Source organism: Heptranchias perlo, chromosome 28, assembly GCF_035084215.1.
Source record: "Heptranchias perlo isolate sHepPer1 chromosome 28, sHepPer1.hap1, whole genome shotgun sequence".
Taxonomy (NCBI): domain Eukaryota; kingdom Metazoa; phylum Chordata; class Chondrichthyes; order Hexanchiformes; family Hexanchidae; genus Heptranchias; species Heptranchias perlo.
In genome coordinates, this window is record NC_090352.1 from 4805886 (window position 1) to 4831640 (window position 25755).

The window sequence follows — 25755 nt, forward strand, 5'->3', positions numbered from 1 at the left end:
TGATCGCTTTTTAATATTAAAAGAGGGGAAATAACTTAAAACTTTACGACCGGCGTTGAAACGATTGTTGCATTGCGAATCTAAATGTTGTTCCATTTCTGCTGGCTGCAGCTTCCTTTGGCGTTCAGAACTATATTTATTGCCCCTTGTGGGCGCATAGCACAGTGTAAATCGTTTATAACAGAACATCGTCATCAGCTGTTTTACACTATCGCAATATGGAGCCAGTCAGCACCTGTAAAGTGCAAAGACTTTGAGTGTGTAACCCTCACATTCACTGGCTTGTTAATGAGGCAACCTTACTGTGGGCATTGGGTGCACTTTCGCCTCTAAGTCAGAAAGTCGTGGGTTTACGTCCCGCTCCAGAGACTTGAGCACAAAGTCCAAGCTGACCCTCCCAGTGCAGTACTGAGGGGGTGCTGCACTATTGGAGGTGCCGTCATTTGAATGAGATATTAAACCGAGGCCCCGTCTGCCCTCTCAGGTGGATATAAAAGATCCCATGGCACTGTTCAAAGAAGAGCAGGGGAGTTCTGCCCGGTGTCCTGGCCAAATATTTATCCCTCAACCAACATCACTAAAAGCAGATTACCTGATCATTATCACATTGCTGTTTGTGGGATCTTGCTGTGCGCAAATTGGCTGTTGCATTTCCTACATTACAACAGTGACTACACTTCAAATAGTATTTCATTGGCTGTAAAGCACTTTGAGATGGCCTAAGGACACGAAAGACGCTACATAAATGCAAATTCTTTCTTATGTCTGCCTGTGGTGCAGTAGATGATGAACTGTGAATATCTGTCAGACAATGACAGATTGGGCTGGACTTTCACTGTCATCGCCTGCACAGTAGGTTCTGTAAAGGCCGGTCGATCTACCTCACCCGATTACTGGAGACAAAAATCTACCCCATAGGAAATATAAATCCTACTACCTGTTATACCCGTTACAAACAGCCTATGTATGTTTTTTAGAAGCATAAAAAAAAACTATTTAGTCCTTAGTGGTTCGAAGTCCATACTTGGGTTTAATTAAAACCAGTCTTTACAGTCGAACACTCGGCTGTGTGTCTATGGATGCTGCAGCACACTGTGAGCACAAGTGGTCTCCTGAGCATTGGCCAGTGTTACAAGCTCCTGTGAGTGATTGAGGTAATGCAGGAACTTGGAGTCAGTCCCATAGGGTGAGGGTGTGTAAAGGCTGGGCCCTTACGAGCACGGTACATTCTACACTTACTGTTATTTGCTTCTGTTTGTTCTTTGACTGTTCCTGCCTCTCGTTTTAATTGGAATATTTCTCCGGTACAAACAGGTGACTCCAGCCATGGGCTTCACAGCAGGGACCCTCATCATTTTACTCGTACCAGAGCCTAAGAGAGGGGCCGCAGATCAACATCTGGTGCAACTTAGGGCCAGTACGTCGTGGAGCAGAGATATGAAGGCCGTGATCAAGATGTAAGAGATTGTGTCAGACACTGTGCTTGTGTGAGAATTGGATTAGACTCAGTCCCACCCCTAACAGAGGCTATGAATCCCGGGGAATATTTGAATGGTGAGAGGTTTGTTGGCACACTATGGCAGAGCTCCTGAACGCTGTACTGTGGATGGGACGTGGCAGGTTTGAACTGTGGTCCCTTACACAATGGGCTCTCAGCCTCAACTGTGCTGCTGTGAAGAGGCACTGACTGGCGGCCAGAACAGAGAAATGATGAGAGTCACTCGGCATTACTCATGCACTGAGTGCTGGGACACTGTCACAAATCTACCAGCAGTAGTGATCACTTGAACCCTCCCTGCCCGTCACTCCCACAGACCCATCACCTACCTGAACCCTCCCTGCCCATCACTCCCACAGACCCATCACCTACCTGAACCCTCCCTGCCCATCACTCCCACAGACCCATCACCTACCTGAACCCTCCCTGCCCATCACTCCCACAGACCCATCACCTACCTGAACTCTCCCTGCCCATCACTCCCATAGAATGATTGTCCATTGTACGTCTCCAGTCTTTCAACAGTCCCATCAAAACAGGCCTAGTCCCAGTTGTGTCTGTGCTATTTCCAACAGACCTGTGTGACTGCCCTTGGGCTGAAGGGCCACATTCTCCCATTGGGACTCAGTGGGTGCTGTGCTGGGAGTCAGATCCCGCTGCCTTTACACCGTGTGAAACCAGTTCCTGGGCTCTAGGCTGGTTAATCCGAGGTACGCTTTTTGTGTACAGTTACCGAAGAAAATTGTTAGCAAACTGGCTGCACCAGGCCACAAACTGTAAATGTTCACTGGTCGGCTCATAAATCACCCACTGCCGCCAGTGAAGGTATTTAAGGGAATCAATAATACCGCAGCTTTTATCCTTAATTGGAAACCATGGGTGGTACCTTTGGGCTTTTTTGATTTCCTCCGCACAACACATTAAAAGGGCAACGCACACGAACCTTTACGTTCAGTTTTAGTCCCTTTTCTCCCCTCGTCTGGTGAAGGGCACTGACCGATGCTGAAGCCCGCTGCCCAGTACTAAATCCAAGTCGCTGTCCCTCACGTGTCGGCCTAGACACTAAGGGGAAGATTTTCAACCTGCTCCCTGGGTGTGAAACTGGTTCAACGATCGTTCCCACCACCTCCCACCCCGTTATAGAAACCACTCCAATCTCATTTCCATTCACATCCTGGGCAGCAAATTGAAAATCCACCCCTAAATGTTGGCAGGCTATCCGACAATGGGGGGCACCACATCGAAGCCGAGTCATGTGATTTCCATACGTGCGCTTTCCAGGAGCAGGAAGTCAGCTGTTTTTCCTCTCCCCTCCGCTCCCCCCCAGTTCCTGGGTGCTGAGGCCCTGTGGAGCACCTCGATTGCTGCCCCAGCTGACATGAGCTAGCTCGGCACAGACCGAGGACCGAGCCAGGGTCTTTGTGGTTCAATAACACACTAATCTATTGAGGCTTTGTACAAAGCCATAGCTCTGTGGGCAACACTCTAACCTCTGAGTCAGAAGGTCATGGGTTCAGAGCCCACTTCAGAGACTTGAGCACAGAATCCAGGCTGACACTCCCAGTGCAGCACTGAGGGAGTGCTGCACTGTCGGAGGTGCCGTCTTTCGGATGAGACGTTAAACTGAGGCTCCATCTGCCCTCTCAGGTGGATGTAAAAGATCCCATGGCACTATTTGAAGAAGAGCAGGGGAGTTCACCCCGGTGCCCTGGCCAATATTTATTCCTCTAACATCACTAAAACAGATTATCAGGTCATTTATCTCATTGCTATTTGTGGGATCTTGCTGTGCGCAAATTGGCTACTGCGTTTCCTACATTACAACAGTGACTACACTTCAAAAGTACTCCATTGGCTGTAAAATATTTTGGGATATCCTGAGGTGGTGAAAGACATTATATAAATGCAAGTTTGTTCCCGATTTGGACTCAATCCTGCAAACAGAAAAACGTTGGCAAAATTCATTTCTATTTGGATTGTATCTGCTGACATTCTCCTGTTTCTCTCTCACAGACCGAGCTTCGTGTTCTCCACCCTGGCCTCGGCCTCAGTCTCCTTTGCGACCGGAGTGCTAGGCGTGTGGATCCCGTTGTACCTGTTCCGCGCAGAGGTCGTGCAGAAGAACATCGAGCCCTGTACTGTGGAGCCATGCAGCGGCAGAGACAGGTAGGCCCTGGTATTTATAGGGAGGGAGCAGGGGAGCCTGTCTACGGCCGCGTAACCCGGAAACCCCAGGGAGGCGGAGGTCCTGCCTAATTTAACGGCGGGACCTCATTATAATTTTTTTTTTATTCCATTTCCCGCCCGGCGGCCGGCCAGATCGAGAGACTTTCCTGACAGGAAAGCCAGCGGCAGTAGGCCGCAGCTTGGGATGGTCCCCGGCATTCGGAGGAGATTGAGGCTTGGTGGCGGGGGGAGTGTCGGAGCACGGCAATCGGGGGGGGGGGGGGTGGGGGTGAGGGTGAGGCAAAGATCGGGGGTTGGAGGGAGAGGGTCGGCTGATCGCGGCCCCGAGGAGAGGCAGGAGGCTTGCTCGAGGGGCCGGGGAGAGCACTCCTGCTCATCTTGGCCCACCAGCAGTGCTATGAAAAGCACTCGCCTTCTACGATCCAGCTGCTCCCGCCTCCTTTTCGCTGACTGTTCTCCCAAGCCCTGGAAACCCGTCCGGCCAGTGTTAAATTTAAATCAGGCTCCCAACTGCACTGTGGGAGCCTGATTTAAATATTCTAATGAGGTGCCCCGCCTCTCGAGAGCGGGACACAGCCTCGCCTCGCAACCCAACGCCGTGAAAATGGCGGCAGGCGGTTTTTAATTTTTAACCCCCGACCCACTCCCGCCCATTGTGAGTGGTTAATATCGACCCCATAGACGACCAATGGAGCGGGGGAGGCAGGACTGAGCAACCTGATTGGCTACATTAAGGTTCCATTGTTCGGTCACATGCTCCAGGCCACACCCACTCTGCACGTGTGATTTGAAATATAAGGATTAATATTTAATCCCCAAACCCCAAACCCAACCCCATCATTTTCTCTCCCCTTATTTTCCAAATGGCACCAACTCATGCTTGGGTGCCAGCTAATGCCATACCCATGTGCCCGTCCTCCATGTGGGACACTGGGGATATTCGACTGTGGGGGGCTTCGACCCAACTGAATTATCGGGAAAGGTTTAAGTTGTTTTTTTTTTTTAAGAGCCCACTCGCTTGGGCTGAAACTCACTGGCACTCAGAAGCTCCTGGCACAAGTGGGCACAGCCTGAGGGCAAGCTCAGCGCTGCACACAGACAACAGCCCAGAGAAACCAAGAGAACTGCGTTTACCAGCGGTACCGCTCAAGCTAAGATTCTGAGTCTAGGTGGGGGAGTTTTTCTCCGTGATCCCATCTCATTGTCTGACCAAGATATCGCGCCCCAAACCCCCTCCCACAGGGGCTCCCTCTGCCCATTCTTTCCCTGCCTGTTGCATACGAATATCAGTGGGGGTGGCATGGCCTGGGTCCTCATCCATGTTACCCATGGGGTCGCCATGGGGAAGGTGGCGGTAGGCCCTGAGGTGCCATCTATGGAAGGACAGGGCCTTTTAGTGGCCATCTCTCCCTCCAGTCAGCCCCAGACAGTCACCTGCTGAAGGCCCTGGTCTCGGCCAAGGCCTTATATGGGGACATCTCCTGTAAACTTTGGGGGCCCCTTTAAGATCCTTTGTTGGATCTTATGTAAGTCTTGCCCCACTGGAATTCTGTCCCATAGAGGAGATTACCCCAACCTGTTTACGTCAGTCTTTGGCAAACCTTTATGTTTATTGGCCAACCAATTTCTCTAGGGGACACTGTCCCTTTAAATAGTCCAAGGTAGATGTGGATACTGATATTCCTTCTCTTCTGTTCAATTCGAATTAAATTCTGGGAGCTCGCCACATCTGCCGTCAATTGTGGTTAATGTCAGGGAGTTACTGATGTGGGACAAGGATTAACCACTTCTCAATCTCTTGCAGTTTGATATTCGGAGCAATTACTTGTGTCACTGGGTTCCTCGGACTGATCGTGGGAGTGGCAGCGACGAGATGGTACCGGACTAAAAGCTCCCGGGCTGATCCCCTGGTCTGTGCGTTTGGAATGCTCAGCTCGTCCATATTCATCAGCCTGATCTTTGTGTTTGCTCGGTTCAGCATCGTGGGAGCCTATGTAAGTAGAACTTGTGTCTGTCTCCGTCTCACTGCAAACCCCAGCCATGTTCAAATACTTCACCAGTTTCTTTGCTTTTTGGGCGAAGTCTCCTCGATTGAATGTCACTCACCAAACAATCTTTCCCTGGACTTTATTGGAAACAATCCTCTTTTAAAAAAAAAATACTCATTTGGTACAAATAAGGATTGAGCTCGTGGAGTTAGGAAATAGTTATAAGAAACCAGATGACTAGACACAGCAAAGAAGGCCCACCACCACCTGCTCAAGGGCAACTAGGGATGGGCAATAAATGCCGGCCTTACCAGCGTTGCCCACATCCCGAAAATGAATTTAAAGAAAGAAAGACTTGCATTTATATAGCGCCTTTCATGACAACAGGACGTCCCAAAGCGCTTTACAGCCGAAGAAATACTTTTGAAGTGAAGTCACTGTTGCAATGTAGGAAATGTGGCAGCCAATTTACACACAGCAAGGTCCCAAAATGATGACCAGATAATCTTTTTTTTATGTTGCTTGAGAGATGAATGTTGGCCAGAACACTGGGGAGAACTCCCCTGCTCTTCTTTGAAATAATGGCATGGGATCTTTTGTGTCCACCTTAGAGAGCAGGTGGGACCTCGGTTTAAGATGACACCTCCGACAGTGCAGCACTCCCTCAGCACTGCACTGAGGTGTCAGCCTGGATTTTGTGCTCCGGTCACTGGAGTGAGGCTTGAACCCGTGACCTTCTTGACCCAGAGGCCAGAGCGACCTCTTTCTCTGTCACACTCTTTCTTCTCCCTCCATTATATTCATACGACTGTGGTCTTCAAACTTCTCTTGTTCCTCCAAAGCTTGTTATCCCACACACCCTCCCTGCATTCGCACAGCAACAAAATCGAGACTTATTACAGCAGGTCCAATTCGACCTCGTCCCTTCGCGGGGCTCCTTCTTTCAGTTAGTCTTACCTTCTGCCCACAATCCACAGGCTTTTGAAACCCAAAGCTCAGTGTCACCTGACATCTTCATTTTATCTCACCTTTCACTCCTATTCAACCTTGGTGTTCTGTACTATGAGTCACCTAGGCTTTTTATCAATCAAAAAGGAAAGTGAGAATTGAGGGATTGGAACAGTTGGGATTCACACATAATAATCTTGTTTGAAAGCCGAAGACCTGATTTTTTTTTTGATTCAGCTGAAGCTGGAGATGAATCAACTCCAAGCCAACTGGGAAGGGCTTATTCTGGCCTGCTGCATTTGAATGTATGATTATTACTTTAGCAAAGGAGAACTGATTCAATCAGAGTACGATACGTTTTAATGCAGACAGAATCCTCTGCCCAGGCTTTAAACTGGGTGCAGCCACATTCTGGAGGGATCCAGCTATCTCATTGTATTTTCCCAGTGAGCAGAAAGTGCCCTTTTGCTGCCTCCCTGTTTGCCTGCTGGCTTGGCTTCAGGCGTGTTTCCCATCAAACATGACACCAGATGGGATGCATTTAATCAAAGGATTTAATTGCAGCCCACTACTCTCGATAATGTGTCCCACGTGGGATTATTTTTAACTGGAAAATCTATCGAATGCCAATGGGAAATAAACAAAAGTGTTGGTTCTCTGAGGGTGAAAAACTTAACAAACACAAAGATAAATAGAGATGAGGGAGCCATTCAGCACAGCAAGCTCAATCCTTCCATATACACCAAGTCCCTCTGTCAAATCACCCAACTGCCCCTGGACTGGAGACCATTGCAAGTGTCAATTGAGTGTCAGTCTTGGCCCAGTGGGTCCCGCTCTGGAGACTTGAGCACAAAATCCAGACTGACACTCCAGTGCAGTACTGAGGGAGTGCTGCACTGTCGGAGGTGCTGTCTTTCAGGGGAGACAGATATCCTCTCAGATAGATGTAAAAGATCCCATGGCACTATTTCGAAGAAGAGCAGCAGAGTTCTCCCTGGTGCCCTGGCCAATATTTATCCCCCAACCAACATCACTAAAAACAGACTATTGCTGGTTGTGGGATCTTGCTGTGCATTAGTTAGATGCCACATTTCCTACATTACAACAATGACTGTACTTCAAAAAAAATACTTCATTGGCTGTAAAGCGCTTTGCGATGCCTTGAGTTGGTGAAAGACACGATATAAATGCAAGTTCTTTCTTTTCATTTCTTTTTCTTGGGAATATCTCGCTAGGTGCACGATTTTGGAGTCCATACTAGGGTTGCCAACCCTCCAGGTTTGCCCTGGAGTCTCCGGGAATTGAAAATTAATTTCCTGAACCATTAAAAAAAAATTATGTTTTTCTTCATGTTCTTTGCATACTTTTGTTTATTCGTTATAGAAATATCTGAAATGGGAAAAATGCCTGTTTGACTGGATGGGGCAGTTGGAGGTGGGAAGTCATGTGATGAAACCTCCATGAATGCATCCAACCAGAGTTGGCAACCCTAGTCCGTGCATATAGCACATGCTTAGGCCTCATTTACTCAGCCAACTCTACACCCCAGGTTCTAAAGTCCTGATCCTAGATCTGGATTGCTCGTATAGTTTTACCAAGGTGCAGCGTTTTATTGAGATTTTCTGGTTGACACTTTCTCCAGTGAAGTTTAACGATCTCCTGCTTAATCCCTGCACTTGGATATGCAAATTATATCAAGCCTCACAACGTTGGCCCAAAGATTCCATTCAGGATTTACTTTCTGCAAGAGTTCAGCCACTGTAAATCCACTTCCCCCGAGGATCTTTAAACTATCTTATTGTAATTGTATATAAAAGACATCTCAAAATAAGTCGGATATTGGACTGCAGTGGAAATAACAACCCTGTATTCCTTAGAGAAAGATACACAAAATAGTGTCAAAACTTGCTAGACACTTGAGAGGCACTCTGTACCAGCAAATAGAATTTCCATCATGAAATGGAACAGCCTAATGGGAATGACTTGAGGCAATACAGACACTCTCGTTTATGAACTCGTCTAATAGACACACTAAGGAAGAGCTCCTTACAAATAGAAGTTCCCCCTGCAGCATCCAGGGTCAAAAGCACACAGCTGGGTCAAATATTTCTCATGGCATTACATGATCGCCAACTCTGATTGGACGAATTCCCGGAGGTTTCAACACATGACTGCTTGCTGCTCCCCCCCATCAAACAGCCTTTTTCCTCCATCTCTGATATTTTTATAACTAGTAAACAAAGAAAATGAAAAAAAAAACATTTTTTTAATGCCCCTATGATTTTTCTTCTGGTTTGCCCACAGCAGTGTCCTGGAGATTAATCGTTAATTCCTGGAGACTCCAGAGCAATCCTGGAGGGTTGGCAAAACTTCTCAAGGGCAATTAGGGATGGGCAATAAATGCCGGCCTCGCCAGCGATGCCCACATCCCATGAACGAATAAAAAAAAAACTTATGTCTAGCTCATACCAGGGTGAAATTGTCTTTACTGTCGGGTAGAGGGGGTAGTTTTAACCTCAGCCCTCATCATTTTGTTTCTTCACATTCTTCCCTTGGAGAACAGTGTGACAATTCACAGGCTGATTAACAGCCTCCTTCTTTATGTCAGCTGATAGTGGAGGAGTGGGTGGGGGGGTTAGCCCTATACAACAGTGGGGGGTTTATGGTCTCCCACAACCCATACGATGAGGAGGGGGTCACCCTCACATACCAGAATCTCAGCCTGGAGAGCTTCAGCTCCGGTCTCCATTTGCCAGGACTGTCTGAAGCTCTGGTCTCTACTTGCTGGGACTGTCTGGAGCAGGACTGCTACTACTGAGCCAAAGATCACCCTCACTCAGAGGCAGGACAGGTACTACTGAGCCAAAGATCACCCTTACTATTAACCTGCTAATTTCTTCTCCCAGGCTTCAGGGTGGTTTTGCCAATTTTTCATGCCTTCAATTTTAACTGACACTCCCTGTGTCTCGTAAATGTCTTTTATTTCTCTACTGTTTCATGTTAATATCATTTTCATTATTTAACCATCTCTTGTTTCCACTCAAGCATTTTGCAAGCCACTCTATTTTGTCTGTCAGCTGTGGCTCAGTGGGAGCACTCTCACCTCTGAGTCAGAAGGTTGTGGGTTCAAGTCTCATTCCAAAGACTTCAGCACAAAATCCAGGCTGACACTCCCAGTGCAGCACTGAGGGAGTGCTGCATTGTCAGAGGTGCTAAACCAAGTCTGCTCTCTCAGGTGGATGTTAAAGATCCCATGGCACTATTTTGAAGAAGGGCAGGGGAGTTCTCCCCGGTGTCCTGGCCAATGTTTATCCCTCAACAACCATCACTAAAACAGATTATCTGATCATTATCACTATTGCTGTTTGTGGGATCTTGCTGTGCAAAAATTGGCTGCCGTGTTTCCTACATTACAACAGTGACTACACTTCAAAAGTACCTCACTGGCTGTAAAGCGCTTTGGGACGTCCTGAGGTCGTGAAAGGCGCTATATAAATGCAAGTTTTTCTTCTTTCTTTCTCTCGTGTGTGTGTCCCCGCACCCATTTGCTCTGTCCCTCTTTAAACACTGGTCATCTATAATAACCTAGGGTTCTGATGAAGAATCCATGTCGACCTGCCTGTTCTCTCCTCAGATACTGACTGACCTGCTGAGTGTTTCCAGCATTTTCTGTTCTTTGTTTCTGAAAAAAAAAACGGTGAACTATTTGCTCCAATTATTAAACTTTCCAAATCTTGTTGCGATTAAACGAGCTGAGCTGCAATTTATAAGGATGTTTTCATTAAACTGCCAAGGACTATTACAAATGGGCAAAGGCCAGGCCAGTTATTGTGTGCTGAGAAGCCGTTGCCAGGTCTCAGATAGAACAACAACCTGTAGAAGTTGCTCATTTACAATGCTGCAGGATGTTTAAGGGAGATTGCTTCCAGCGATTTGACATTTCCATCCCTCACATCAGTTGCCTTTGAGGTTCCCGGCCGATTATTACCTATTGCGTCTGATAATATGCCAATTTGTGTTAGGCCCCCTTGTCCGTGGAGAACTGGCCCAACTTGTTTGACTGGGGAACTTTGACAGACATGTCGGAGAGATTTTCATCTTATGTCTCTGGCCGGGATTCAAAACCAAAGGACCTGGAGATGAAAGCACTTTGTTCCGATTCTCTCCGCCACCCAACTCTCTTTGGAGGTGACTTACGCACTTCATCTGGATGAAAAGGGAGAACTCAGCTGAGACAGGAAAAGGGTGCTTTGAAGAATTTATTTGCAGATAAAAGAATCTCTAATTCTGGACAATAAATAACCTCTGTAGAAACATTGCATAGGGATTGGGAGTCATGGTCTGCAGATTCTGCTGTACTAGAGGCTTATAGTATGTGAAGCTTTTCATTCTGCTCATTCTATATAGAATTACATAGAATGTACACCACAGTAACAGGCCATTCGGCCCAACAGGTCTATGCTGGTTACAGGTCTCCTCCCACTCTAATTACCTCTTCCCACCCTGTCCCCCCCCGTATCACTCCATTCCCTTCTCCCTCGTGTGTGTATCAAGCCTCCCCTTAAGTGTATCAATGCTATCTGCTTCAACCACTCCACGTGGCAGCAAGTTCCACATTCTCACCACTCTCTGTAAAGAAATTCCTCCTAAATTCTTTATTTGATCTGCTAGTGACCAGCTTGTATTTATACCCCCTTGTCCTGGACTCACCCACAAGTGGAAACAATTTCCCCATGTCTACCCTATCGAACCTCTTCATAATTTTAAAGACCTCTATCAGGTCTCCTCTCAGTCTTCTCTTTTCCAGAGGGAAAAAGCCCCAGCCTGTTCAATCGTTCCTGATAGTTGCATCCTCTCAATTCTGGTAACATCCTTGTAAATCTTTCAATTGAAATTCATAGACTTTCAATGGGGTAATCCATACTCCCCAACTGGGTATTTGAACCGAGTTGCAGCTGAAGAATGATATTCTAGATGAAATAATAGGAAAGGAAAGAGCTCTCTACTCCAACCAGTTTCTGTATTTGAAGATTTCCCAATTGAATGAAACTATGACTCAGTGCCTGAAAGTAATAAAAATTAACAACACACCAGTAATTATAGGTAGGTGTTGCAGGGTAAAGGATTTCCCAGCTGTGCTCGGGTTCCTGAGGCGGAGACCTTATACAGTACCATCCAGACCTCATGGACAAGTTCTCTCTTCCCCAAAGTGTATGTTTTTTTCCTGGATGCAGCCATTTCCAGAATGAATTTGGTTGGCCCCTTTTGGTGGGTTTTCCCATCTATTAATAGAATTGTAGAAGGAGGCCAATCAGCCAATCGCACCTGTGCTGGTTCTCTGAAAGAGTATCCCTGTCGTCCCATTCCCCCTGCCCTTTCCCTATTCTCTTGTAACTTTTTAGTTTTCAAATATTTATCCACTTCCCTTTTAAAGGCTATTGTGGATTCTGCGTCCACCCCTGTTTCCAATCTATACGGCCTGACCTTTAGTTCCTTCAGGGATTCGTGATTGCTGCGTATTCTGGGACAATTAGTAAATAAATAACATTAAAATCTATAGTCTGCAGCAATGTAGTAAATTGATTGCCTGTTTAGCCCAAAAATGCAACACTTCTGGAGTTAACACTAAATTCAAAAGGGAGTTTGTCACCATTATTTTCCTACAGTAGCTTTTAAGTAATGAATATTATGTGTCTTTGTTGGACTTGAAAATAAATTAGTTGTGTGAAGGGAGACCTCCTACTCCTTATGCCAACCTTCTCCCTTTTCCTGATGAGGTTAGATTTGGCGGTTGGGATCAGCTAACAGGAACTAGTGGGCGTCTGTCTGGCCAGACGAATCCCTGCCAATCACTCTCTCCTCTTCCCCCTCCCCCAATCTGGGCAAACTCATCAATAAGTTTCAATAGATTTGAAGCTCACAATCCCAGGGCCGGGAGTTCAAAGGTCACTGGGCTTCTAGTGATTATTGGTTTTAAAGTTTCACCATTTTCACACAGTGTGATTTTTGTTGATGTCTCGGTTCTAATCCGCCACTTTCTCTCTTTGGACAGATGTGTATCTTTATCGGAGAAACGCTCCTCTTTTTGAACTGGGCCATCACAGCAGACATCCTAATGGTAGGTGTTAGAGATGCAGTTGTAAAGGTTAACTTAGGTAAAGTCAATCTTTCCCCCGCAGAAACTGAATTTCGAGAGCAGTCCCACAGGTGGGGGTCACTGCTTCCATTTCCAAAACGGAACAAAAACCAGAGTGTTCGTTTGGAAAACATTCCCCTCTGCTCTCTCCACCTTTATAGTTAAACAACTATTCTCTGAGAATCAAAGCACCTGGCGGAGACCTAATCTTCTGAGATGAAACTTATTTCAGTTTGAAGAGTAGTGAACTCCTCGTGGATTTTGCTGTTACGATTCCAGTTTGAGTGATGTATCAATACAATAAACTCTCTCTCTTTATCCCTGCAGTATGTTGTTATTCCGACCCGTCGTTCGACAGCTGTGGCCTTGCAAAGTTTCACCTCTCACTTGCTTGGAGATGCAGGCAGCCCCTATTTAATAGGTGTTGTAAGTACGATTTGTGTTTGACATTTATTTACCCTATAGGATCAGGTTAATGACGCATTGTACGCAGTCTGGTGACACAACAGACTGGAGGGCCAAAGACTTTGATTGATGTGCTCCCCTGAGTTCCCTATCTCAGCTGTGCTGTTCTGGGGAGGCACTAACATCTGCCCACAGATAATGGGGAAAGTCAGGAGAGGGGTGCTCTCATACACCTCCTAGTGGCTGGTTCAGGGATGTACTGGTAGACACTTGGCAGCAGGTTAGCTGCCTTGGGCAGCAGGTTAGCTACATGACTGAGAGAGATTAGAGAATGTGGCACAGAGTGGTGGAAGCACATTCATGCCATGATTCCTCAATGGCTGAACCTTGAGGATGGAGTAGCTGAAGAACACAGATTGTTTCCAGGCACCTCCTTGCAGGAGGTTAGAGAGCAGCATTGGGATTGGCAGACGCCTGTGATCAGGGCATTAGTCCATTTACCTCCTTGATTGGGAGTTTGATGCATTACTTAAGGAAACATCAAGAGAAAAGAAATGATTTAATGAGGGAGGGAAGTAAGTCGGGCGAGTATGGGAACATTTACAACAATGCTTCAGAACAATTTCAGAGGTGTGGCCTATATATGAGGCTCCACATTCTTTACTGATGATTACTTGATTGCATTGCACGATGCTGCCATTGATTGAACAAGTGATTTGGTGAAGAGTAGGTCTTCATTGGACTTTCCTCTATTACAGATGTTCCATAAACTGCTTTGTATTCCTCACAGTGACAAAAGTCAAACCATCTGCTCCCTTTAATTAAAATGACTCTCTGGGCACCTGAGGTAGACTCGGAGGGAGAGCAGTGTTGAAAGGAACTACACACCCTTCAAACACTGCTGTGCAATTGCTCGTCACCTCCAGCTTGCTGAATAGTGTCACCATACAGTCCACATAGTAGGGGGAGACCTCGGATTATCTGAATCATCCAGTGCCCCCTCTCAACAACAACAACTTGCATTCATATAGCACCTTTAACAGAGTAAAAACGTCCCAAGGCGCTTCACAGGAACATTATCAAACAAAATGTGACACCGAGCCACATAAGGAGATATTAGGGCAGGTGACCAAAAGCTTGGTCAAAGAGATAGGTTTTAAGGAGCGTCTTAAAGGAGGAGAGAGAGACGGAGAGGTTTAGGGAGGGAATTCCAGAGCTTAGGGCCTAGGCAGCTGAAGGCACGGCCAATGGTGGGGTGAAGGAAGTGGGAGATGCGCAAGAGGCCAGAATTGGAGGAACGCAGAGCGTTGAGGCTACTAAACCCGATCGGATGTTCCAGTGTCCCAGAGTGGGAGTAGGCCTGTGTTTTTACTCCTGTGTCCCATTCTTCTCATCGATTAAACTTTCACTGTTTTCTTGATTTACTCCGTCTCCCCTTTTCGACTTTGTTTCCTTTCACTTTATTTCCTCCTTTACAAAAAAGTACTTAATTTCACCAGTACGTCTCTATGTTAATAGTTTTCTGTTACATGTTCTGGAAAACCATGAAGTAAGTTTGCATGTTCTTGTCTTCCCCAGATCTCGGATGTGATCAGGCAGAGTAAGCCCGATTTGGATCTGTGGGAGTTCCTCAGCCTGGGCTACGCACTCATGCTGTGCCCGTTTATCATCGTCCTGGGAGGGACCTTCTTCCTGGCTACAGCCCATTACATCGTGCGGGACCGAAACAGAGCGCAGCAACAGTGAGTGTGGAAGATTTGATTCTCAATCTGCAGCCTGATTTTTTGCTCAATGAACTTTGAACCTGTCTGACTATGAGCTTCAGCTGCTTGGCGTCAGCCATTTTGTTGCTCCTTCCGTTACTCTCCCTCTCCTCTCCTGACTCGAGCCTAGACAGCGAGCGTCAGGAGGCTATTTGACTGTAGCGGCATCACAGCCAAGCCTGAATCTGCTCTCGTCTTAATATCCACACCCTGAGGGGATCATTTTGACTTTGGCTGATTGTATAAATCGGGCGATATCAAATCAGCCGCACATTATCCATCTCTCCCGATTTAAAGTCAATGGAAATGAAAATGGGAAGAGATGTGTAACGGGTGGCTGAATCGATATCACTCATTTCACACTATCGCCCAAAGTCAAAATGACCCCCCTGAGACTTTGCAGCAGGGACAATTTATTTTCTCCTTTCTAGAAACCATTTTTGCGAAGCCCCCATTGCCTTGACTGAGCGGGCTAACTTGGCGCAGACCAGTGATTGAGTCCTGGACCTTCTAGGGGTTAGCTCCACACTTGTGCCGAGTACCAGTTGGTGGGACTCTCACCTCGGAGTCAGCAGTTTGCGGATTGGTGAGCTACTTCAGGGTGAGACTAACACTCCGGTACAATACTGAGGGCGTGCTCAGTATCCTAGGTCTTGTCCTGTAGATAAGACATTGAGCTGAGACCCTGCCTGCCTCTTCCAGTGATTCAGGTGGACGTTAAAAGATCCCACGGCACTGTTCGAAGACGAGCAGGGAGCTCTTCCAGTGTCCCGGCCAATATTCTAACCCTCAACGTACACCACCGGAAACAGATGAACTGGTCATTCATCTCGTTGCTGTTTGTGGGATCCTGCTCTGCACAAAATGGCTGCTGTGTTTAGCAACAGTGGCTGCACTTTAATTGCACGTGAAGCGTTTGGGATGATCTGAGATCGGCTGCTGTATAAACACACGTCAGGGGAGCCAGCAGTCAGTTGATAACAGTCTTTGACGACAGTAGCATTTTCCATAAGATCTATGAAGAATTAACTTTAAAGGGGCATTCCCACAATCCATTCCGGTCCCAGGGAGGACGTATCTCAGGAAATCGCACTCACTTCAGGACTGCTGGATTGTGGAGTCACCCCCTACAAATTTAAAAATCTGTGAACGGATTCAGAACGATAGCTGCACCGTATTGAGCCGAAATGGTGAGGTAATCCTGCCACTTTATAATTCAATGGTGCGTTCGCACTTAGAATACTGCGCACAGTTCTGGACGCCACAGTACAAAAAGGATATTGGAGATATTGACAGGATACAGAAGAAAGCAACCAGAATAATTCAGGGGATGGAGAGATTGGATTATGAGAAGCGATTATGAAAATTGGTCAGGTTCTCACTGGAGAAGAGAAGGTTGAGAGGTGAAGTGATTGTTGTTTTTAGTATTCTAAAAGGACGAGATCATGTCGACCATGACAGGCTGTTTCACCTTGTCCAGAACAGTAGAACCAGAGGACACGGCCTGCGCTTGAGAGGGGGGTAAATTCAAAACTGATCTGCGGAAACAATATATCAGTGAGTGAGTGGTCAATCTATGGAACAGGCTCCCGAGGGAGACAGTGGGAGCAGTTAGTATTGATTCATTCAAATGCAAATTAGACAGATTTCTTTCAGAAAATAACATTTTGGGAAACAGTCTATGAGTAATTTGAGACATGATGTGTAAGTGTAACAGGCTCGGGAGGTGCCGGGAACTTTGGACCTGGGGCTTTCCTCACCTCATGTCTGGGTCTGTTGTAGACTAATTGATAGAGATTGATTGCTATGTTCTTGTCAACTCCATTATCATTGTATTATGTGACTACCAGGATGGAAGAAGGTGAACTAGATGGACCTTGGGCTTTTATCGTCTAGCAATTCCTACATTCCTTTTAAGACGTTGTCATCATCGAATGTCCAGAGAATGCTTAAACATTTAAAGTCAAAGTTTCTGTAACTTCTAAACAGAGCAATACTTTGAAACCATCGCCATTTTTCATTCCCTTCCTTAAGCCCAGGAAGACACCAGTGGTTGGAGGTGTTTCAGGTGTCCCAGAATGGGTGCGTGAGGCATCACAATGGCAGTGTATGTCAGGGAATGGGTCGACACCTGTTCACAACCGTGTAGGTTGACAAAGTGTTTATGGAGATGTCTTTGTGATGCATTCCATTGATAATGACTAGGAGTTAAACAAGTGTTCAGTATCGTCTTGTCAACACAGAGCCGGTTTCGTGGTTAGTAATAAGCGATGTCCTTGTTTCACAGAAAGAACCAACCCATAACATATGATTCATTTAATCCTTAAAAGCGCCCGGTGTTCTAAAAACATTTGTTTTATTTCTGAGTTGCCATAGAAAGCTGCAGTGCCCCAAATATTATACATAAGTCCACCAATGCCTCAAATCTAAAATTCTCATGCTCATGTTTAAATCCCTCCATGGTCTCGCCCCTCCCCATCTCTGGGACCTCCAGCCCCATACAACCTCCCCACCCACCCCCCCCCCCCCACCACCCCAAACTTTCCATTCCTCTGACTCAGGCCTCTTGTGCATCCCCCCTCCCTTCGCCCCACAGTCTGAAATTTCCCCCCCAAACCCCTCTACCTCTCCTCCTTTAAGGCCTCCTTTCACCTCACCTCTTTGACCAATTTTTTTTTTGCCTCTCCTAATATCTCCTCCTTTGTCCCGGTGTCCATTTTGTCTGATTTGACCTCTGTGAAGCGCTGTGGGAAATTTTTCTATGTTAAAGGCGCTATTTCAATACAAGTGGTTGCTGTATTGTCCTGTAACCTGGTGCTGCCTACCTCCCCCTGACCATCCCTGCACTGTGGCGTACGGACTAAATACTCAGCCTTCCGTACACCTCTGTCTCCTCCGCACCATCGACCTCTCCTGATGGTGCTGACCTCTACTGGTGCGGTGGTTGGCGGCAGCCTACTGTTACATCCCCCTGAACTTGCAGCCATCACCTGACAGCCTAGACGGTGAACGTCAGCAGGCTCCTCCACCAGAGGGGGAATCACACTTTGGGCTGATTCTGTCCTAACCCGCGATCTGCCTGTGCATTTTACAGCAAGCGATTGCAATGGGGTGAGAATTCAGGCTGATTTTCTTCTCTCCCTACCTCGGATCCTGAGGTCATTTGTATCGCTCCTACTGTTGACCTTGGCTCAGGTCGATGAACTCATCACAAGCCAGTGATTGAAGCCAGCACCTTCGAGTCTACACGGAGCAGAACCTAGTAACTTGCTGCATTTACTCCAGTGAGCTAATTGAGGTAGCTCGTCCCCCATCATCTTTCCTAACCTTTCAACTGGTGTCCCTGATACGAGTCAATAGCAATAGAATAGAAATAGTATTCTCAGACAAAAGTTTAATAAACCTGTACCAATCCCCTCTGTGGTATTGTAACAAGGAATCAACCTGTTCAAAACAAACAAGCCAACGCCTCCATAAATTAACAGAGAAAGGATTCTGTCATGAGCGCATGCAGTATCCGTACGGTAACATTGGTGAAGCATTTTCCATCTTAATAATGTTTTTAAAAATAATTTAGAAGAGCCCTTAAAAGGTAGCAGCATATTTCCCAAAGGTTAAAGGTCAAAGGTTAGTCGTGCCTGACAGTGAGGTCAACAGAAACTCCGTCTCGGCGCTGTGCTGATGTTCAGAATCTGCACTCTCACAGCTTAGGATTTCAGCACAATTTACTCACCCTATGACTCACTGCTCCCAGGCAGCTGCCACGAATAGGTGCCTGTTTCTATAATCTTATCTTCCCCCGAAGGTGCTGACTTAGCCTGGTACCCTGGTTAGGGTTAGGGTTAGGGTTTCAGTACCCTGCCCAAGTGGTCGGACAGTTTGGGGGTGGGGGAGGGCGGTGCCATCAGGCTATCTGACTGCGGGGGGCATCACAGCTGATGTCTAATCTTGTGCTCGCCTGACTGAGACACACACACACACTTACTTTCCAGCAGGACTGGGTACAGATGTGGTGGGCGAACCCTCAAATTAACATCTCCTCAAGGGCTGGAGAGCGTTTTGAAATGACAGTTTGATTTTCTCCCCCCTCTACCTTGCCTTTGTGAACACACAATGGGATTAAATGGAAAAGAAATCCGGGTGAGGTATAAAAAGGGCAGCCCGATTCACTGCCACCCATTTCTCGCCCGGTGATGAAGGTTAAGATTACCCCCTAACCCCGGGGATCACATGTGAACTTTGAATCCATGTTCTCATTCAGAAACTTGAGCACATAACCTAGACTGACACTTCAGTGCAGTACTGAGGGAGTGCTGCACTGTTGGAGGTGCCATCTTTCGGATTAGACATTAAACCAAGTCCCCATCTGCCCTCTCAGGTGGATGCAAACGATCCCATGGCACTATTTGAAGAAGAGCCGGGGAGTTCTCCCTGGTGTCCTGGCCAATATTTATCCCTCAACCAACATCACTAAAACAGTTTAGTCTGGTCATTATCACATTGCTGTTTGTGGGATCTTGCTGTGCACAAATTGGCTGCCGCGTTTCCTACATTACAATAGTGACTGCACTTCAAAACAAGTACTTCATTGGCTGTGAAGCACTTTGGGACATCCGGAGGTCATGAAAGGTGCTATATAAATGCAAGTCTTTCTTATTAATTTGTATATATCTCAAGTTTTTGGAATTAGAGTTACGATTTAGAATGAATCCACGAATTAAGTAACAGTTTTGCAAATAGCCCTTTCCAAACCTTCAGGTTTGGAGTATACGCAGTATACGAAATATAAGCAACGACAGGACTGAGATACCTTGGCTCGGAGGCCCAGACTGCCAAGTATCGTGGGCTGTACCTGGCCCTAAGGCTGAAGCTAATTGCAATCTCCGTACCACATACCAGGAATCAAACCCATGACTTTTTTATCAGCATGGCCTAGTTCTGCATGGTGCTTCAGCAACTGGGGCAGGAAGCACCTTCCTCTGGGTGGGTACATCGCACGCACTTTATATATTTCATATAATCACAATGACACTGTGCAACATCAGGTCCTAAATCGCAATCAGCAGAGGTGTCCTGCATTACATCACCTCAAACTCGTGCCTGCTAGTTCAGTGAACCACTGCATAAGAAAGTGACATTATTTTAAAGACATAAAAAGGCTTTGTGTTTTAAACGGTGCTGTCTGGCAGTGAGCTGCGGGCTGTAATTGAATCTGACCAGTTCAGGTGACATTCACAAATCATTCCCACAGTCTGTCGGCTTATTACCACAGCTTCATGACAGCCTTGAAACTCACTCCTGTGTCTACTGCTCCCGCTCCCTGTGTGTGTGTGTATGTGCATGCACATGTACTGTTGGGGGGGAGGGTGGGGATTGGAATATACTTATTACACTGAGATATTTGACTGTGACACAGCCGGTGACAGTAATATAACTGATTTTTGACTGATGTAAATGATAGCACACGCTGGAGGTAAATTCCCTCAGGGCGTCTCCCTCTCTGCTGCTCGTAAGTTCGGTGGAAACTTGCTTTCGGCTGAAGTTACGGTGGTGGAGCGGCAGACGCTCGAGGAAATCGACCCACACCACAGTCCCTGCATAGGGACCAGAGCCCCTGTTACTGAGCACAGAACTGTCCACTGTCTATTCCTAATACCTGCACCTTCTGTATGTTACATGGCATAGCAGAGGGTGAGGCCAGAGGTTACTGTTAACAGTGTAGTGTGGTAAACAGTTTTTAGTGATGTTGGTTGAGGACTAAATATTGGCTAAGGCACCGGGGAGAACGCCCCCTGCTCTTCTTCGAAATGGTGTTGTGGGATCGTTTACGTCCACCTGAGAGGGGAGGCGGGGCCTCAGTTTAATGTCGCATCCAGAAGACAGCACCTCCAACAGTGCAGCACTCCCTCAGTACTTCACAGGAGTGTCCTCTGAACTGGCCTGCCCAGCTATTGAGAATAGCCAGGGACTGGCATTAAGTGCCAGCTTTACCCATATCTCACGAACGTAATAAAAAAAAACTGGAAGAAAAAGATTAGGATGGATGTCTCACAAATTTGACACTGGGAGTACAGGACATTCCATAGTGGGATACCAGTGGGCAAGTCCCAGCGCCAAGATGATGAATAACTCTAAGGGCTGTTTTCACCTGACAAAAGATGAATATTATTTTTGGCAAGTTGATGAAAAGGCTCAACAACGGTTTGCAAAAACAAATTAAGTGAACTTCCTGACTAAGAGCGATGGTATTTTTATTGTTCTGAGGGCAGGACGAGAAATCGTTTATTCAGACGAGGCCTTAAGAAATCTCTGGAATGTGGACGTTTCCTAAAAACATCATTTGCATTTTGAAATGACGGGAAGTGCTGACACAATCAGTCAAAGCCGTTATTGTGAAGTCAGTACCAGATAAGGGAGGAACAATGGCTGTTTAGGAAGTGTATGTTTTCGTGTAGCCAGACACCTCCAGGACTGTGGGTCTTGCTACATTCTTCCGGAAAGGGGCTTTCTGTCAATAGAATGACTGAATTATGGTCTGGAAGCTTTTGAGCAACAGCTGATAGTGTTTGCCCAAACACCCTCCCTCCCAGATAAATGCTCAGCGACCATCAATTTCCAATTACGTGCACTGATTCATGCTCTGCCAATCCTTTCACCGCCAGGGTGAGATATCTGGGCACCGACTCCAAACGTGCCCAACGAGTTCCCATGTTCAACCCCCTAGTCTGACCTCAGCCTGGGTGACCGGGGTGGGAGGTGGGGGGGGTGTTGCAATTGGCTGCAGCCCCCTGGGGAGGGGAAGAATGAGCCAAGGTTCCTCCTATCCAGTGGAAAGTGCGGGTGTGTGTAGATGACAGGTGAGAACCGGATTGATACCATGGGTATATTATAAAAATAGGGATCTAATAACATGGGTATATTATAGAAATAGGGATATAATACACATATAATATGTGTACATTATAAAATGGATACACTACCTTCCTTTTATATCTATAACAGAGATGGGGGAGGTGAATGAATTTGATGCTGACTGAACAGTGTTACAAAAGAGGATCTGAGAAAGCCACCTGATAGTTGATGACTTGTTAGTTTCCTTTTTCTGATACATTCACAGCGGGAGTATAGTGTCGATGGGAAGCAGTTTTGGCCTTGTCCTAACACATAACTTGCAAATCGAGTGTCAGGGACCGAAGTGACTCCAGAAGGAAGTGGAGCCCCCTCTTCACTCCGGGTCAGGTCGGGTCCCGAGTCCGAATTCAGGCCACATTTATACGATAAGTGTCAGTCAGTGTGAAGTGAAACTACACTGTCACTAGTTACAGTGTGAACGCACCCTTAATAAATAGTAGACTACAAATAGCTAGCTGTAAGTGAATCTAAATTTGGAGATGTGGATTAGTAACTCCTGGTCTGAATATAACAGCTTTATTGTAGCAGAAGTTAACAAACCTCCATTGAGGTCACATAGAAATTACAACACGGAAACAGGCCATTCAGTCCAACCGGCCTGTGTTGGTGTTTATCCTGCACTCGAGCAGTAGTCCTAATCCCGGTGCCTGTCCTAGTCCCATATCCCTTTATTCTTTCTTTCCTTCAAACGTCTGTCTAACCTATGCTTAAATGTTGACATGGTCTCTGCTTCAATCTCCAGTACTGCATTCCACAGCCTCACAACCCTGTGTTTTTTTAAAAAAAAGTTTCTTCTGCTCTCTGTCCTAAATCTTTTGCATTTAATCTTATTTATCTGTGAGCCCCTCGTTCTAGACCCCCTCAAACACTGGAATCCGTCAGTTTCGATATCCTCTGTCCCTTCAGAATTTTAAACGCCTCTACCTACATTTTATTTAAAGTCAGAAATCAAATTGCTTTAAAAGCTTGTCGTGGAGCTCTGAGAAGCCAAGATTACTTGGCATGTAATTACAGGCTGTGCTGACCCTGGCAGCAGGGTTAGACCGATGTACAACTGTGCCAGCACTGGCCGGGGTGCCTTGTGCATGCTCCGTGTATGATACTTTCTTGCTAACATACTCCAGATTAACTGTAATTATTTGGTAACATTTCATTTAAATTCCATGGATCATGATGTAATTACACAGTAATAGACATTTAATTACAGTGTTTGTGGAATTCCATGTAACTAAGGTGTTACAATAACTATTTATATTGTAATCAAGTTAATTGTTTATTCACTTCTGTGGGTGTACGAGTTAATCATTTTCATGGAGGTACGATTCTGCCTTTGGGATAAGGCAGCCAGTTTTAGCAACACTCATGTTGTTCCCCGACAATCTGTAGGAGCAAAGACTTGCATTGATATAACGCTTTTCATCACCTCAGGATGTCCCAATGTGTTTTACAGCCTATGAAGTACTTTTGAAGTGTTGCCACTGTTGTAATGTAGGAAACACGGCAGCCAATTTGTGCACAGCAAGATCCCACAAACAGCAATGAATTAAGTGACCAGATAATCTGTTTTTAGGTGCTGTTCGAGGGATAAATATTGGCCAGAACTCCCCTGCTCTTCTTTTAGGCTATACGGCCCCTTGAGCCTGCTCCGCCATTCAATCAGATCATGGCTGATCTTTGACCTCAACTCCACTTTCCCGCCCGATCCCCATGGAATCCAAATAAGAACAGAAGAAATAGGAGCAGGTGCCATGTCCACCTGAGAGAGAGCAGACGGAGCCTCGGTTTAACATCTCATCTGAAAGTTAGCACCGCAGACAGTACAGCACTCCCCCAGTATAGCACTAGGAATGTCAGCCTGGATTATGTCCTCAAGTCTCTGAAGTGGGACTTGAACCCACAACCTTCTGACTGTGAGGTAAGAGTGCTACTACTGAGCTAAACTAACACTTATGTCTGATTTTATAAGGCCTGGCAGTGGCTCAGGGCTTCACAGGCAGTGGCCAAGGTTTGGAAGGTTAGGAGCTACCAATTGGCAGGGAGCCCAATTTTCCAATGGGAGATTTGGGATAAATAACAAGACTGTGCGACCAGCATGCACAGCCTCATTTAAATACAACGGTATAGGGACCCACACCCAATGTTGCGTCCTTTGGCCACTGTGCAAGCTTCATCCATTAGAAATGGGTGTCGGAGAGTCCAAGGACCTGGCCTGCTGAAATACGCTTCTCCAAGGAATCTGTTGCATTTTTGGGTATTTTTGCCCTTTTTTTACTCTAAATATTTTTGGCCCTCTACCCTTACATCCTTAAAAGTGCTTAAATATATGTTTAAGTGCTCTGGTATGTAGGTAATTTTGATCGTACGCTCAGAAAAACAAACAGAAATCCTTCTTTGTACTGTTTTCAGTACTGGTTCTATCCCACGCATGGATGCCCTGGCGCTTTGGATAATTGAAGCTGTATTGTTGATGGAGGCCAGTTTGATAGTGCAGAGGTCCATTGCAGTACAGCATGGTGTTATTATATAGGCAACGATTGCCACTGTTCTTTTAGCACTGAAACCTGGGTTTGATCCAACATAAAAGCCTCCTCTGGTCTGGTAGCTGTAAACATCTTGCATAAAATGAGGCGGGGCCTTCAGACCAGTTTTTACAGGGTCTGGACTCACCGAATAAAGTTGTCCACAATTTGGAACAGATTGGCACTATGATGGCAATCTCACTGACTTGTCATTTTATACAAATAGCAATATTAAGGAATACTGGCTGGAGGGTCAGTAACCAGAGGACACAGATTTAAGATAAGTGGCAAAACAACCAGAGGGGAGATAAGGAGAATTTTTTATGATCTGGAATGCACTGCCCGAAAGGGTGGTGGAAGCAGATTCAATAATAACTTTCAAAAGAGAACTGAAAATGTACTTGAAAAGGAAAATTTTTCAGGGCTACGGGGAAAGAGTTGGGTAGTGGGACTAATTGGATAGCTCATTCAAAGAGCCGGCACAGGCACGATGGGCCGAATGGCCTCCTTCTGTGCTGTCAGATTCTAACTGAGATTGAATTACAGACACGTAGGGAGATGTCTTGTTGGTTTTTAGGCTTGTCTGTCCCCTTGTGGCCGAACCATTCATGCAGTTATTTAACTCAAACCAACCACATACGCAGGTATACTTGATCCCCTGATCATAGGAGCTTTTTATTCATTAATGAGGGAGCCACACATAGTGAGACACTAATGTAGGAGTTGAGTTCAGACGAAGCACGAGCAGCAGTTTTGGCTTTGCGACAACATAAACTGTTGTCGTGTCGGTGAGGGATGAAGTCCGTTGCTACACACTGAGGCTGGTGATGTGAGACCCCCGTGAGGAGGTAGTCCTGTGTGGCTTTGGACTTGCTGCAGTACAAATACATGAAGCCAAGTTGCAAATGGTTGACGGGTGATCCATTGAACCAACTGGGAACTATTAAATCTTTGTGTTTTTTTTAATATGTTTTCAATGTAACGAGTGAGCTGAGTGTCCTGTGAGCGCTGCTAATGTAGCAATTTACTAACCAGACCGGTGTCGGTGAGCACAGACCGCTGGTAACCAGCAGAGCGGGGCCTGTTTAAAGTGTCGCTGATGGCCTTACACTGCAGCTGTGAAAATACAATCAGCCGCGTGGCAGTGCCTCAGCGGGCAAGGCCGTGTCTAGCTGGGGGGGGGGGGGAACACACACACAGCTATGCCTTGCTAGGGGCATCAGTGCCCGGGGGCAGGTGGGACAGCACCTGGGGAGGTGGTGCAGTGCCACACACAGAGTGCGGTAGTGCCTCGGTGGGCACGATGATGCCCACAGACTGCTGTTCTACCGCTCCCCCAGGCCAGTAAAGACTTTGCTTTCACTGCCTGACCTCTTGAATTTGTTTTCTTTCTCTTCAG

The 25755-nt window shown here is 46.4% G+C and overlaps 1 protein-coding gene across 1 annotated transcript in view; it reads left to right on the forward strand.

Annotated features, from left to right (window-relative positions):
- The window catches only part of spns2 (SPNS lysolipid transporter 2, sphingosine-1-phosphate), a 104786-nt gene that overhangs the window by 73031 nt on the left and 6000 nt on the right, over window positions 1-25755 (forward strand). The window contains exons 6-11 of the mRNA XM_068007949.1: window positions 1315-1457; window positions 3512-3664; window positions 5490-5679; window positions 12674-12739; window positions 13085-13183; window positions 14741-14904. Of these exons, the coding sequence (XP_067864050.1) occupies window positions 1315-1457; window positions 3512-3664; window positions 5490-5679; window positions 12674-12739; window positions 13085-13183; window positions 14741-14904 (815 nt within the window). The remainder of the gene's footprint in view (window positions 1-1314; window positions 1458-3511; window positions 3665-5489; window positions 5680-12673; window positions 12740-13084; window positions 13184-14740; window positions 14905-25755) is intronic.